Raw genomic sequence first — 15,427 nt, forward strand, 5'->3', positions numbered from 1 at the left:
AGTGATGTATTAGTGCTCGAGTATCTCTAAGGCGTTAATATTATTGCGAACGGAGCCTTAGTAATTGAGAAATTGAGGTAAATGCAGGACATGATTAGAGACTCCCCCGGGACGTTCAAGTACTTGCCCGATGACAAAGGCACTCCTCACTTAATTGTGTCGCTAGTATTTAACCACTCAATATAACATCATCATTGTACTGTATTATAAGACGAAAGAAAATGCTCCTTGACCAGTTCTATTTCATTTTTAGAAAAAAGAACTCATTGACATTACACTGTTGACAACAAAGCAGGCAGTCGAAAGGTTTCGTTTTAACTTGACTCTGCAGAGCCACTTGCGCTTTCACGTTTCAGTAGTTACGTTATTGCATAGTTCTGCGCTGGTTTGGCTGGCTCTCGAAACTCGCACAAACTGCAAGTAGCAGAGAATTCCACTTCTATGTGATGTCGCAGGATGGCCCCGAACGGTGCACGCCACTTTACCAACAGCAGTTGCAGCGGCACATTGTACCGACATCTGTTGGGCGCCGTTTTACTCACCGACGGCAGCAAAGGGCGGTGATGACGTATGCAATGTCACCACTACCCGGTTGGTGTAGCAAGAGATTTGAATTGCCATAAAGGTATTCGGGCCCTTCAGATATAATTTTCTCATAAACTAAGCCTTTTCTTTGCACAAAACAAGTGTTGCGAGGTTTCTGGAATGGTATTTAAACAGTCCCCGTTCATTTAGTATTTGCCTTTGTGTCCCTTTAAGAATGGGGAATGAGTGATATCATTAATTATAAACCAATATCAGTGAGGATTGTGGATTCATATTGGGCTATTAACACATTACTAACTTATGAATTGCACATCTTCGATTGCAATGACGACCATGTACACAGGTAAGGGAAGTAGAGCTAATGACAAATTCCTGTTAATGTTCTGCAGAATTGGTAGCCAAATATAGCAAATGTTTCGCTCCCTATAGATGGCACTCACAGGCCAGTGGAACTAGAGTTAATATGTACTCTTCCAAATGGAGCAGGGTTCTACATCTATCTTACAAGTTTACCTTGTGCCTCCATTTATTGCAGTCAAGCTGTCGAAAAAAAGCAGCAATGCATTGTGGAAATGCTGTCACTGAGGTACTGCTAAACAGTGATGGTAATGGCACCATCACAACTTTGTAGCATGTCTTTTTATAATTGTGTCATGGCTAATTTCTTTAAAATACTGACCCTACAACTTTTTTTTTTTTATTTACTGCTTCAGTGACTGGCATGTCTTTTTGAAGATTCCACCACTGCACGTTGTGTAGTGAAGGATACAGCATTAGGCTATGCTTCAGCATATGCAATTGGAAATTTCTACTTGTGAACAACTCAAGCAACAACCTTCACTCAGATGTCTCAGACGTATCCAGTTTGTTGTCAAAATATGTTGAAGCATCACAGATAAAGTGATACAAACAAGCACTCATCACTGGTTTCGTATCAAGCCTGGCCATTGGAAACACGAATGTGGCTTTCCCTCACATCACTGCTTTGGCATGCAAGAATTGACTTTATCCAACTATGCTTTGTATACAGCACCTCAAAGTGGAATGTCCAGTCAATGCAATGTGATGAAGTCATTAACACACGCTACACATGCAGAATGAAAGGCCACACAAAAGCTCCCCTCCCCCTGTAACACACTCGTACAATTCTCACTTCCACACCTTTCACCACTCACCTGCTACACCGCAAGAGGATCGTGTGTGCCCATTCCAGAGCTGCCAGCTTCGCATTATCCTCGCATTTCGTAAGGCTAGGCAGCACCTTGTCTACAAGAACGACTAATTTCTCAGCAGTTGACTTGGCCCACTTATCATTTCTGAATACAATCGGCATTTTTGTTTCTGTAACAAAAAAATGAAAAATGAAAAAGTGTGTGTGTGTATAGGGGGGGGGGGGGATGCTCACAAGGTCAATGTACATTTTGCATTCTATTTTTGGTCAAGAAGAGCTGGGGACACGAAACAACAAATTTAATGCAGAAATAGTGGGGTCTGAAAACGAAGCAATGAATATGTCATGTTGATGCCCGAAATGAAACAAAACAAATAAAAACTATGACAACACACAATGACTGGTAAAACCATGAGTGCGAAGCAGCGAAACATTAGCTGTGAAGTAGCGAGGAGCAAGAAAATAGAAATTTGGCTTTCATTTTTTTCTTCTTGCCATGAAACTTTTGCAGTGAAATTAAAGAAAAAAGAATTTTGAAAGAATACTTTATCAGTATAAACTGCTTTATTGGTTCTCTTCAGTGTCCTTTGAGGAGTTTTCAATTGAAAGCATGGAACTACCGTATTGACTTGCATAATGAACGCCTTTTTTTCTCCCTTTCCTCCCGAAAAATATGCGCAAAGTTGGAGGGTGCGTTCATTATGTGGGGTAAAATTTTTAGTGACTTTCTTTCGCAGCCACCTCTAAAAAAGTCGAGTTTTGCCCATAATGCAAACCATCGATTGTGATAGCAAATGCATACGAAGTAGGGATAGTAGTTTTATTGGCCGTATAAACTTGCAAACATTCGCTAACTATGTAAATTAACAAGCATGGTGTCAGCGCGCACCGGCAAACATGAACACATCACACTCGATGACCACAGACACTCGCTGTCAAAACACTGAAGGGCAGCAGCAACAGTGAGCGAAGTGACATTCATGCCACGTATTGATTCAAAACAAACTAAGCGGCAAGAACGGAGCATGCACAAAGGTACAAACCACCGTCACACCTAGACTCAGCCCCCGATGCAGATCGCTTTAAAGATAGGGTGAGCGCAAATGTGCAATGCGGAGTTGCTGCACCACCCCCCTCCCTCCCCTTTCCCCGATGCCATGCGCGCGATGAAATACAGCGCGTTTTCTGCTGGCTTTCCTCCCTTAAACGCAAAGATTCAGCTGCAATCGTCGGCGCCGACGGCAAAAATGCACCTGGAGTGTCCAATAATTGCATCGCAATAAATGTAGGAGACACACGGTACTATTCGGTGTCCCGATATGGCATCCGACACAATCATACCCGCCGGATGCCATATCAGACGCCGACTCGTATTGTGTCCCTCCTACTTCCCGGCAGCAAGTTCACGGTGTGATCATTACGCGAGAAAAAGAAAAAAACACACTTGATTGGAAAAGTGGGGGATGCATTCGTTACGCGAGTGCGTTCATTATGCGAGTAAATACAGTATATAATATAGTTCAGAAGGGCAGATGTTTGGGACAGTTCGCATTTCGTTGAAAAGTTGAAATATAGCAGGATACACCCAAGACTGGAAGAACAGAACAAGTCACACAAGTGCTAACTTGCAACTGACAACCCGATGAAAACCCTCCAACCCAGTGGACCCATGGCAAATGTGCAAGGCTAGCCACAATCAATCCCAATGCCATTAGTGTACACGGTGATAAAGCACCACACACGTATAAAATGATGTAAAGCAAGAGAAGAAATGAAATGCAATCTCGAACATACAAGAATAACCATTTGCAAAAAAGACTCAACTGTGCATTCTCAAAAAGCCCTATCTGCGACTAGAGAAAACTATTTTTTCTTCTGTCAGTGAAGCAGATGGCAAGCTAACACAAACGTCCAGCCCCCAATCTAAGCATCTCCACCCTTTCAAGAACCTACTGTTGACTCCTTTTCTTAGCGCGCTGGAGAAAGACTATGCCTTTGAATTTAAGATGGCCGCTGAAAGCCTTGAAATGAGTTGGCAAATGAGCCTGACCCACAGATGCCCACTGGTGGGGCATCTACATAGTAGTGCTGCCTACTATGTAGGGAATGGAGTACAGTTCATCGATATTAGGTAATTAACAAGTAACACATTCCTATTCGCAGTAGCAGACAACCTAATTTGCCACTTTCATCACTGCACACTATGGAGTTTTCTTCAAATAACCCAACTTAAAGATACCATTTCAATGGCTCCATTAGACGTTTCTAGGACTAGGAATTCTAGGACCAATACCGGCAAGTGATAGAGCACCCTAAGTTTCTTACCATAATATTTGTTTCTATGAGCCAGTTTTAGTTTCGGCACCCAGGAGGTGGCTGCATCATAATGCCACAATACATTGGCTTGCTCCATTTCTGCAATCACTGAAGCTGCCACACACAACAGCGTCCAGAATAAATGTAAGCAAAGTCACCATAACTAGCCTTATTGCTGCATAAAACCAGCAACTTTTTCTTTGTATCATGTTATTTCAAAAACATTGATGGCACCAGGTCTACCATTTCAAGGCCAACTTTAATACCAAATTAAAATATCTTATGTTTCCTGACCTTCATACTTGGTGTCATCCTTTTCCATGTGAGAGGCGTGGTTGAGCTTCTACAGCTCCGAAAATATGTATCATTAATGCTGTAAAGCCACAAGTTCACTTACTATTGAACAGAAACTATGAAAGACAAGCTGTTGTATGAAGTGCACAAATATTAAAACGATCACTCACTCTGTTTTTCGACTTCATCATCTGGGCACAAAGTCTCCAGGTATGTGTCACCAAGGCAAATGTCGATAACATGGCCCCATGTTTTTAGGGCAACAGAAGTTACTTTCTGAAAGAAATAAAAATAAATTAGGTTATGCTGATTATTTTGTTATGGTCTAAACAAAAGAGCACCTGACTCCTGTTTTCAGCATTGAGAATGACACGTGTTAGTGCAATGGATATTCCTGGGAAGAAGCCCGCAAATGCATTTCCAACTTTTTCGAACAGGATAGCACTCTTGAACATGTCTGAAAGACAAGCCAATGCATAATTGTGAGTTGAATGAAAATGCACAGGCTAATAAAACCACAGCGAGAACATCACCTTCATACATAAAGACAAGTTCACAAAAGTGTGCTTCGATGTATGCTTGATATGTGAGAGGTCTTGCAGTCTCAAATTAGGGGTTGTCCATTATTAAAGCAGTGTGATGAGGAATGTTATTCGAGTCTTGGGCACCACGTAAGAAAAATTACTTTTCGTATCTCCTATTGGCATGTGGAGGATAAAGGACGTTTTGATGGTTACTGCATGACATGTGATGTGCAGGTGAAATGAAGTCGTTGTCTAGTGTTAAAGAATAAAAGGGAACTGGTGCAAAAGGCTTTCTAAACTCAACACCTGGTGAGCCACCAAAAAAACGAAAACCTGCATCACAACCACCCTTCCCTTGCGTGATCAGGCTTTCAACATGTTTGGGCCACATGTTGGCTTGGTATACAAGGAATGGAAATGGTCAAAGCTGGCTCTTAAGTGCACTTAACAAAACATACAAACGACACAATGACACCAGCCTCCTACATAAGCTGGACTGGCAAAGTTAACCTGAGCACTCATTAGGTGTATAAAAAATAGATTCTCCTGTTTGTATGCGGTACGAACGCTGCATACCATTGACAGTGTTGCAAGTAAGAGCATCTAAGCATTCCATGGCGGCAATCTGCAGTTTCCTGTTTCTTTCCTTCTCAGCAAGTGAAAGAAGAATGGTGACAGCATGGCTCAGGCACAAGCGGAAGTCCAAACTGTACATCTGCAACAGCACACTGAGTAAAGACGGAAAAGTCAGGTAGAAATTCATGATAGATGGTCTTATGTACAACAAGAATATTAGCGCTCACCGTGGTAGTGCACTGTTGACAAGGCTCCTTAGCGCACTGCAGAATTCAAGCTTCACCTCTTCACTCGTGGATGAAACTAGCATAGTAGAAAAGTGTATTTACAGTTCAGGAGTCCGCTTGTAGAGAAGCAATACAAGCAGACAAACATTCTCACAAAATTACCTTGAAGATTCTCTTTAACGGTGCTGACAATAAACAACAATTGGAGGAAAATATCCGAAAACAGTCTTTCATCGTTCACTCGGGTTTTCTCCAACACAACACGGATGGACCCAACTGTTTCAGCGACTAACGCTTCACTCCTGCAAAATACAAAAGATGCGGAACTCCCGATGGCATTTGTCCGAAGGATACACAAAACGGTTGCATAATTTTCAAACGATACGATCGTGGTCATACATAATTGCATACAGCGCGAAACAGAGCAGCAAGCACCAGTGTCGTTTTTTACTTGTATAGGTTTCGTAACCGTCAGTTATGTGTGATGTGTATGAATAAGGACAAAGTATATAACTCATTTCATTGTATCCTTTCGTGAATATACGGTGCGCGGCTTTCGTAAACAAAGCGCTGGTTCCGAGTAGTTCTTTCGGTGACACGTTCGCGCCTTAAGAATGAACAACACAAAGCTTACTGTTCTTTTTTCAGCACCAACACGAGAGGCAGGAGAAGGTATTCATGAAGCTCTTGGCAAGCATCGTCAGTCAGCTGCTCAAGTATGCGACGTAGAACTACCACGTTTTCTTTAGATGGGTCCTTCAAGAATCGTATGCACAGAGGTTTCACTTCGCGCAGGGCATCAGATGTGTCGAGTCTGCGAGGCATCTCGTGTATTACTGTGCAAACCGTGGCACTTCACGCACGGGCGTGTTGACAAGCAGACGTGCCTTAACATCGGCCGTAAACTACCGCTACCGCCGCTACGCGCGTTAGCGCAGCATGCCACCCACGTGAACTTGCCGTCATCTATCCCACGATCTATCCGTCCCGCACATCGGCTCGTGTGTTGTGGCTAGATGGCGCGTCGGGAATTCTCGAGGGCAGCAGCACCCCTTGAGTGGCTCTCCGCTATCTCACAGTAATGCTGCTTTTTTACGCGCTACTCTGCTTAATTACGTGTAGTTGTGTTTCCTGTGCACTTGTGAATCCATACGAAACGCTTGGTGTGCCCCGTACAGCCAGCGCTGCAGATATCAAACGTGCATACAAGCGACTGGCGAGAGAATGGTGAGCAGATTTCTCACAAATTAGAAGAGATAACTGGCGTATAATTGCGCTTGTTTTCCACGTAGAGACACCTGATGTTCTTCACTGCCCTTCAAGTGGCTATTGAACTTCCTACAGTTTTACAGAATCCACAGAATTTGCACATCGCGATCGCAGATAGATTCTGAAATCGATGGTACTCCGAGTACCTGCATTGAGTATTCTTGAAGGAAATGGTTCCCGATCGGCCCAAACATATAACATGGAATTACCAGCGCGATGAAATTAGTACACGTTGAGATTGCATTCCTCACAATGTAGCAATTAACGCTACAGAAACTGTGTTGCTTTGATGTTTGCCAAAATGTCTAGTGGACAAAACAGATGAGCAACGTACAGTGCTTTCTCTGTATTCAGATAAGGAGAAGTGATTGTAAGTGTAAATTATGCTGTAACTGCCCTCGGCATCGCAGCTGATTTCGCCTACATTTTTCAGGCATCCTGACAAAAACAAAGACCCCGTGGCATCTGAGAAGTTCATAGAAATCACCAAAGCTTATGAGGTGAGGCGGTGTATTATTACGAGTACTGCACCGTGATCACAAGTTACCTTTACCTCATGCATTCGTAGATGGATAATAAATGGGATTTTCTTCTCAAAAGCTGGAATATGCAAACAAGAATTCAGTTGTTGCTGTCTTTCTGTATCAACTACTCGTCAGAACTTGTTCTGCTTATATTTGCTCATGTTCCAAGTTGGTTTAGTTTCAATTAACCTGTGCAGAGTTTGTGCTCTTACCTCAATGTGTTGTGTAGCAATAGGTGCAAAGTGCACTCAACCTTTCTATGGCTGCCCTTAAATTACAGTTGCAATGACCCAAGCTTCAAGAAACACTTGCAATCTGCACAGTGATCGCAACTGCAGACACAGTCCAACAATTAGACATCAGATAATCTCCAATACAGAGATGCTGCATTGAAAAGCTGCCTCTCATGGCAGCCTTTCCCTTACTGTAGTTACTCTAGTTCCCTTAGGTGTTCGAATTAGTTTCTTTTATTCGCTGCAAGGGCTATTCCGTTCTAATTGCAGCTGCTGACTGATCCTGAGAGGAAAGAAAACTTCGACAAGTATGGCCAAACAGAAGACACGCCAAACTTTCGGAGACAACCCGACTACAGTCAATTCAACAGATTTGACTTTGATCCTTTTGAGTCTACGGTGTTCTCTAAGGGAAACATGAAGTTTAAATTTAGTTTTAACCAAGGCTCTGTGTTTCATAAGGCTACCATCACACTCAAGTAAGTTGGGAATTTTATTTTGCCTTTAAGTAACATTTTTCAACAACGTAAACATGGTCTCTAAAGATAAATCTTGATTGATCCAAATCACTAATTTGTTGCTAATGCATCCTATGCAAACTTTGCCCCATCGAACCTCAAGAATTGCCAATACTTTTGTGCTTTTCTTTCTGTGTGCGCATCTGTGAACATCTGAAATAATTTTAATGTTATATAATTAACCTGCTGCAATAAACTAAAGGCCAAGCCATCCATTGTTTGCAATGGCTTACTGGCTTCCAACTTTTTTTTTTGTTGTTGTAGATATGCTTTGCATGAAGGTAATTGGGCCCCTCTATTCACTTTTTAATGTCATTTATCAGAAAGTTGTAGCTGATAAAAAGTAGCAAGTATCTGCACATAGCACTAGTGCACCCAGGATTTCTGCCGGGGGGGGGGGGGGGGAGTTAATTTTTGTGTGTGGGGGGGAAGCAAGCACTTAGCATAATATGCAATTTCCTGCTTTAGCCAGAGGAATCCAACAGCAAATAAACTGCCTAAAATTATACCAATGACACCAAAGATGATGATGATGTTTATTTCTTTAGCGTTTTACTCAAAGTAATGTAAGAGTGAATGAATAAATACAAGAAAGAGATAGAGTGTTTTTGTTAATCAGGGGGGGGGGGGGGGGAATTCAACCTCAAGCCGCCTCCTGAATTGTAATGACAATGCGAATAGAGCGCTGAAGGTACACGTTGGACTGGTGGGGCTGGACTTGTGAAGGGGGGTTAACTCGGCCTCAGGGGTGGGTTACAACACCCGACCCCCCCCCCCCCCCCCCCGGTCGGTGCGCCACTGGCACATAGCATGACCTTATGTTCTGTTGTCCCTTCCATTCCAGGGCTTATGAAAATAGAGTAGTCCCCGACAGTAACTACAAGCCATACCTGATCCTCTTTTACGGAGACCTCTGCTTTCCATGTCTTCACGTAGAGCCAATATGGCAGCGAATAGTCCAAGAAATGGAGCCTTTAGGTATGTGCCAGGACATCTTTTTCTATGTGTGGGTGCATTTTGTAGTAGCATGGTGAGCTTATCATTCTACTGCTTTTTGTGTCAAGATTCAGTTCACCTTGTCTGTGAGCTGTATGTGCAACAAGTTCACTCCTCTAGCAAAATGGCTCGATTCATGATGGGTTCTGGTCTTTTCTCTATAGGATACAAATAATGTCTCCAGTTTTGGAAGATCCTGTGTTTATGTTTTTGGATTGGAAGTGCAACTTATATTGATTATTAGTGTGAACTGCATGACGTAGATGCATCAAACAGGTTTGAATGTGTCGATTTCAAGGCTGAATTAACCTGTTAGAGGTGCGGCTGTTCTGGGCCCTGTTTTTCAGTGTGTGCAGTCTCATGTATTTTAGCGCATTAACTTAATTCTTGTGTCTTTGTAACAAAAGCTTTTCCTATTTAATTTGCATATTTAACTTCATGTAATGATATCAGTGTGTAAGAGACTTTTCCTGTGCAATATTCTGGAATATCTGATATAAAAAAATGGAACAAATCAAAATTTGAAACAGCAGCAGACTCCATTTTCTAGTGCCTCCTATACCTAAGTTTATTCTTTTACCGGAGAAACACAACATAAAACACATTTAAATTTCTTTTTTTCTTTTTTGATGAAGCAGATTAACTTATTTTACAATTGTGAATACTATTTGACAAAAGTGTGTAGCTACCAGGGAGAGGTTACCAGAGAAAGAGAGTTTTTGTCATGTTTTCATAAGGTTATCTGCACAGCAGAAAATATTGCTCCACACTTTAGCATAGCCAAGTCGGAGTTCCTGCCAAAACATGGAGACAGTATACCTGGGCACAGTGAGTGTGTAGTTTACCTTTGTCAGGTACAATTAGCATGGCAATCGCAGAATTCAGAACATAAATTTCATTCTATAAGACATGATATAAAATTTACTACAACCAAGGTGCTGAAGTTGATAGCGATACATCTTTTTTGTGTGCATTTCATTCAACAGCACAGCGATGGCACACATTCTGTCGCCACGCTACTATATAGCATTGTCAGTGCACTGCAATTTGAGGCAATTGATTGGATCTGCCACTATTAATATTGCTGCACCTGCGTTCAAAATTCTTATAACTAAGAGCTCCCAAAAGTAGCTACCATCCCTGTCTATGAGTAGCTGAAAGCCCTGCCTATGAGTGCAACAAAACATGCTTATTTATGCACGAAGGTCAAGGCATCCCTCATATCTAGGCATACTTCTAGCAGACTGTCACTTGTACACCATAATACCAGTGTTGCCACCTTAGTGGATATTCCGCTAAATCTAGCAAATTTTGTTTGAATTTAGCTGGGAAAATGGGCATCTAGTGGCTAGTAGACGTTGTAGCGGATTGCGCTTTTTCAGCTAAGTTTGGCATATGATAGCGAAATTTTAGCTAACTTAAGTAAAGGGTAATTGCGGGTAGTTGCACTTCTTTCGTAACAGAAGTTTAGATTTCGACGCTGCAAGCGTGTGTAGCTTATCCGACACTATACCTCACCGCACCTCGCTTTGTACAAGAGATGACGTCATAGAAAGCGAATGAACGAGCATCATGACTGTGGCAAGACCGTCAATGATGCAGTACTTCTGGTGTGAAGTAAATTATTATCTTGACTCTAGTAGTGAAAATTTCTGGTAGGCTTCGCTGTCTGAATGCTGGTACTGTTATTTACTCAAATGCTGAATTAGAACGCTCATTCAATTGCATGAAATTGGTGAAAACAAAGCTCCGAAATAACCTCGCTTTTAGCATAGTGGTGTTAACCATTTTGACAATCAGATTTTGGTTGAAAAGACACAAGAAATGGGTGCTGCGACTACATTGGCATTCATGATGCCTACTAAGAATGAGCGAGCCTCCAACTTCAACAGGCGTCGAGAGTCAATCAGAACATTTGGTCTGCAAGTGGGCGGCCTGAGCCTGCATACTGACGACAAACTAGCATTCTAGCTATCATGTTCTGACACTTTCACCCATCTGTGCCTGCGTCGAAAAACAGCGCTGCAGCCGTAGAATAGAATTGTCAGGAAGAAAATGACAACACCATCTTGTCTGTTTCTTCAAGAGTGTGATATTTTTTTGTAGTCAGTTAACTGACCTTCAGCATAACTTTAGTCACCTATTTATATTATAATTGCGCAAGCAGCGTGGCTGTCTCTCTTATTCGTACGTAGTTATTTACATTTATTTTCATGAAACTTGTGGTTTGTTAAGATTACTCGTGGATTCAGGACTTCATTCTCACTATTTAGTATTTATGCCTCTTTTTATGTCGAGGGTTTTATCAAAAAATATACGTTAGCAGATAATGTGGTGGTTTTGCTAAAAGAAAATAATAGTTCACATTTAGGATCCTTTATGGTAGAATGCTTGACAATCCAGGTGGCAACACTGTACAGAAGACACTAAGCAGCCCTACGCTAGATGACATGGCAACTGACAGCTGAATTTATATTAAGGAAGCCATTAAGGAAGCCACTTAAAGTGCAACTGCAACAAAATTTCACTTTGGCTACAGTGGATCTACCTGACTATGAAGGAAACCAGCCAACAAGCTGAAACAAGTCTCAACAAGTTATGAAACATGTGGTGAGGTTACTTATGTGAAGAAATACTTAGTGTGCATCTAGCGTTCGAAGGGATGCGATTGTAGGTGAACACGAGTGTGCAGCAAGTAAGCATGTGCTTGATCTGGGGAATCGCTGTCATAATATTTCTCACTGAAGGAAAGAGAAATCGGGAGACACATAAAAGCATGACTGCATTTCGTAGTGAGCGTTCCCCATCCTCCTATGAAGCAAAAATTTTGGAGCTAACAAACCAATAGCGGTAGGAAGTCTATTGCACATTACTGTCACAGAATGAGCTGTGCAGGCAACTTTCACAGAAATGTGCATGAACATTGAGGATTTAATTTTGCAAGACAGATGAATTAGGGTCTCCAGAATATCTGAGGAAATGGGCGTCTCTTGCAGGTTCAGTTTTGATAATTATTCATGAAAAGTTGGGCATGCCAAACGTTAGTGAAAGATGGGTTTCGAGAAAGTTGACACGATTCCGAAAGGCCACAAGGTTTCAGTGCTGTCAGAACGTGGAAATGCCCCACGATGACCCAGTGAAGTTTTTTCATAGTTTGGTGACCAGTAATGAGATCAGACTCTGAATCAGACTCTCAATGAAACTGAATCAGATCAGTCTGAAATTGAGACAGTGCAATAGAAGCACAAGTCATCACCCACAACCAAGAAATCAGCCAAAAAATCTGTAGGAAGAGTCATTGCAGCTGTCTGCTGAGATGCCTAAGTAGTTTTGAGTCTAAGTTTATTCCATATAAGACAACAATAACTGCCACATGAGACATATGTAACTGGTTCAAGTTGTGCCAACACACTGAACACCCTGCGGGAGGCAGTCAAGGAGAAAAGGCAATAAAACTGGCAGCAGACATGCTTCTGCTTCATGACAATGCGGCAGTTCACATGTCTCACAAATCACAGGATTACATTCATTCAAGAATGTGCATTCCAGCAGCTGAAACATCTTTGCAAGGTTCAGAGCTGGTTCCATTGTATTATTTCCTGCTCATGGTATTGAAGATATCCCTTCATGGAGAATAGTTTTCATCGATGATGATATCAAAAGAAGCCGTGAAGTCCTGGTTTCACATCCAAATAGATTCTTGTTTCCAGTGGTGTTTAAGTCACTGCAGGATAACCCTGTGAAGTGTGTGGAGCTTTCACGGAACAGTATTGAAAAAAAAAAAAAAAAAGAAAACTTTGTGAGAAGTATTTGCATTCCTGCTGAGGTATATAAATTACTGAACATCCCTTGTACATACTATTGAAGCAATCTTGGACAAAGATGCATAGCTTAGCAGCTTTGCTTGCATAAGCATAGCAGCTATAGCTTATAAGTGTATTTGTGGTATGTAGATGACTGCTTCAGAGAAGAGGAATAAAAAGGTATTGGTACTTTGCACACATGCTCAGCTGAATTACTGTGCATTGCGGCATGCTCCTTGTACAATTAAGAGTAAATGAGAGTATGAATCATAATGTGTCATGTTCTGGGGGGCCTATGCGAGAGAAGTAGTTCTCTCCTATATACTTTGATAAACATTGTCCCCTTCTAATAGTTGTATAATCTGCAGAAAGGTTTCTCACTGCTTTTATTGTATTTTGTTCCTTCTGATGTTTATCTGCTTTTGAAGGGAATCTTGTGTCTGCATTGTTACCACACTTTCTTTTCTGCTTCGACTTCTTTATTAGTTTGGTTTGAATTGTTATTGATTGAAAGCAAGTTAAACAATTTACAGTTTATGTAAAAAATAATGAGTTTTAAGTTTGTTCTCAGCTTCTTTTTAGGTACCTGCTTGACTGTTTGCTTTCTGCAGAATGAGGGCACCTGCAATTCATGTGTTCTGGTGTTGCACCATGAGGTTGCCAGGTGGAATTCTGCAAAACTCTCTTGCTAATGTCAATGTTTTCCTGCATGTGTTTACATTGTGGCTCATGCCTTACTGCTTATTTTGTGTATATGATTAGTACTAGCATGTCAAATGGTGCACTACATTATGCCTTTGATATGTAAAGGCACACTTAAGGTGTAAACTAACAAGAACTATGCAGATAAACAAACAAGAAGACCTGTATATGGCTGGGCTCATCTTGCTGAAGTCTTTGGCACAATTGTTTTGTAGTTGTCCTCGTTAACAGAAAATTAATCAACTACCCTAACAACACGTTCTAACTAGGTCTGCACTTATCAGAAAACAACACTACATTGTGCCTTTAGAACTGAAAGGATGATATATTATTAGAAGGGAACACTGTGATTGAAGGCTCTGCTTCTTTTTATCGATTTCTGTTGAATTTAGATTGTGCCACTTTGGCGTCATTGAGAGCTGTCCTAAATTTGCAGCATTCTTTCCCCCAGATTTGGATGTTATTCCAGCAGGAAAATTTCATTATAATTGTGAGGCTGAATTATCATTTATTTTTTAAGTGTATTATGATGATTCCTTAAATAATTGACTAGCCAATCTTGACCTGTCAATGCCACATTCCTTTATATCACAGTGTATTGCTTTGAGAACGGAACACTTATGTAGGTCTCTGATATTTCAAAGCATTGGTCTTGGTGAAGGCGACCTATTTCTTACTTGCGAATCACAATCTTTCTAACTTGATTTAGTTGTTTCCATCGATGGTTAAAGGTGCAAAATTTTAGTGAATACTCATCTTTCTCTTTTGTTGCACTGTTACAGGTGTGGGTTTTGCTACTATTCATGCTCAACATGAATCTGGTCTAGCACATAAACTGGGTGTTGGCAGCCTGCCGTACCTGGTGGGCTTGGTGGAAGGGCGCGCCATCCACTACCGTCAAGACCAACTTAGCCTTGTGAATGCCATTGACTTCTGCCGTCGCCTCTTTCCTCGGGATACCGTGACTGTTCTGGAGGACATGTCTTCATTTGACGACTTCCTTTCAGGCTGGTGTGTCCCTAGTGCTGTTGTTTTTACGTTGCTTTGTTACATGTTTTAAGTAGTACTTTTTCATGTTCATTTGAGTACTCTTGCTGCAAGGAAGGTTTACTTGGAGAAGGCAGCCACACTTCTACTACCGCCTTTCTCATCTCGCTGCAATGCCGCAATGGAAGCACCTTCCCTCTTTCTTTGAGTTGTTGATCTTGGTTGATTATACTCAGGGTCCTTCATTTTCAGGTTTTATATTTTTCTGAAATTCAGAGGCGTTATTTTTAAAGAGGAATACTGGCGAGAAATTGGGAGTTTTGTTGTCTGGCAGGGAAACTGAGGAAAAATCGAGGGTTTTGTTGCCTGGCAGCCCAAAGTTGGAGAATTTCCTTGTAACCTTTACAAACCCAAGCTGTGGTCTCCTTTTGGACACATTATACTTAAACGAGTAAAATCACTCACAGGAACATGTAATGGCAAAGAGAGCTGCTCACAAATCATGCGACGAACACATCTCTTCAAATGCTTGCTCTCAAGCATTATTAATACATTGAAAAGCAGCCAGATAAAAAAAAAAGAAAATAGACACTGGTCTGGCAATCCATTTTTTACTTTGATCTCTGCATTTTTTAACTAAGGAAAAAGGAAACTTAAAAATTTCAATACACCCGGGCTTGCTTCAAAGGGGGAGCTGATGGTTTCCGTATCTTCCTATATATATATCATGTGCATTGGGGG

General features: G+C 41.4%; 2 protein-coding genes across 2 annotated transcripts in view; one reads left to right on the forward strand and one right to left on the reverse strand.

Annotated features, from left to right (window-relative positions):
* LOC119446765 (TELO2-interacting protein 1 homolog) overlaps nt 1-6,613 on the reverse strand; it is a 48,194-nt gene extending 41,581 nt beyond the window's left edge. The window contains exons 1-7 of the mRNA XM_049664935.1: nt 6,289-6,613; nt 5,817-5,956; nt 5,655-5,730; nt 5,428-5,579; nt 4,669-4,784; nt 4,498-4,603; nt 1,722-1,887 (exon numbers count right to left, since the gene is read on the reverse strand). Coding sequence (XP_049520892.1) covers nt 1,722-1,887; nt 4,498-4,603; nt 4,669-4,784; nt 5,428-5,579; nt 5,655-5,730; nt 5,817-5,956; nt 6,289-6,479 — 947 coding nt within the window. The 5' untranslated portion in view covers nt 6,480-6,613. The remainder of the gene's footprint in view (nt 1-1,721; nt 1,888-4,497; nt 4,604-4,668; nt 4,785-5,427; nt 5,580-5,654; nt 5,731-5,816; nt 5,957-6,288) is intronic.
* A 33-nt stretch (nt 6,614-6,646) lies between these two features.
* LOC119446766 (dnaJ homolog subfamily C member 16-like) overlaps nt 6,647-15,427 on the forward strand; it is a 31,300-nt gene continuing 22,519 nt past the window's right edge. Inside the window, exons 1-5 of the mRNA XM_037711305.2 lie at nt 6,647-6,881; nt 7,357-7,423; nt 7,951-8,159; nt 9,043-9,176; nt 14,482-14,710. Coding sequence (XP_037567233.1) covers nt 6,736-6,881; nt 7,357-7,423; nt 7,951-8,159; nt 9,043-9,176; nt 14,482-14,710 — 785 coding nt within the window. The 5' untranslated portion in view covers nt 6,647-6,735. The remainder of the gene's footprint in view (nt 6,882-7,356; nt 7,424-7,950; nt 8,160-9,042; nt 9,177-14,481; nt 14,711-15,427) is intronic.

Source organism: Dermacentor silvarum, chromosome 3 (assembly GCF_013339745.2).
Source record: "Dermacentor silvarum isolate Dsil-2018 chromosome 3, BIME_Dsil_1.4, whole genome shotgun sequence".
NCBI lineage: Eukaryota > Metazoa > Arthropoda > Arachnida > Ixodida > Ixodidae > Dermacentor > Dermacentor silvarum.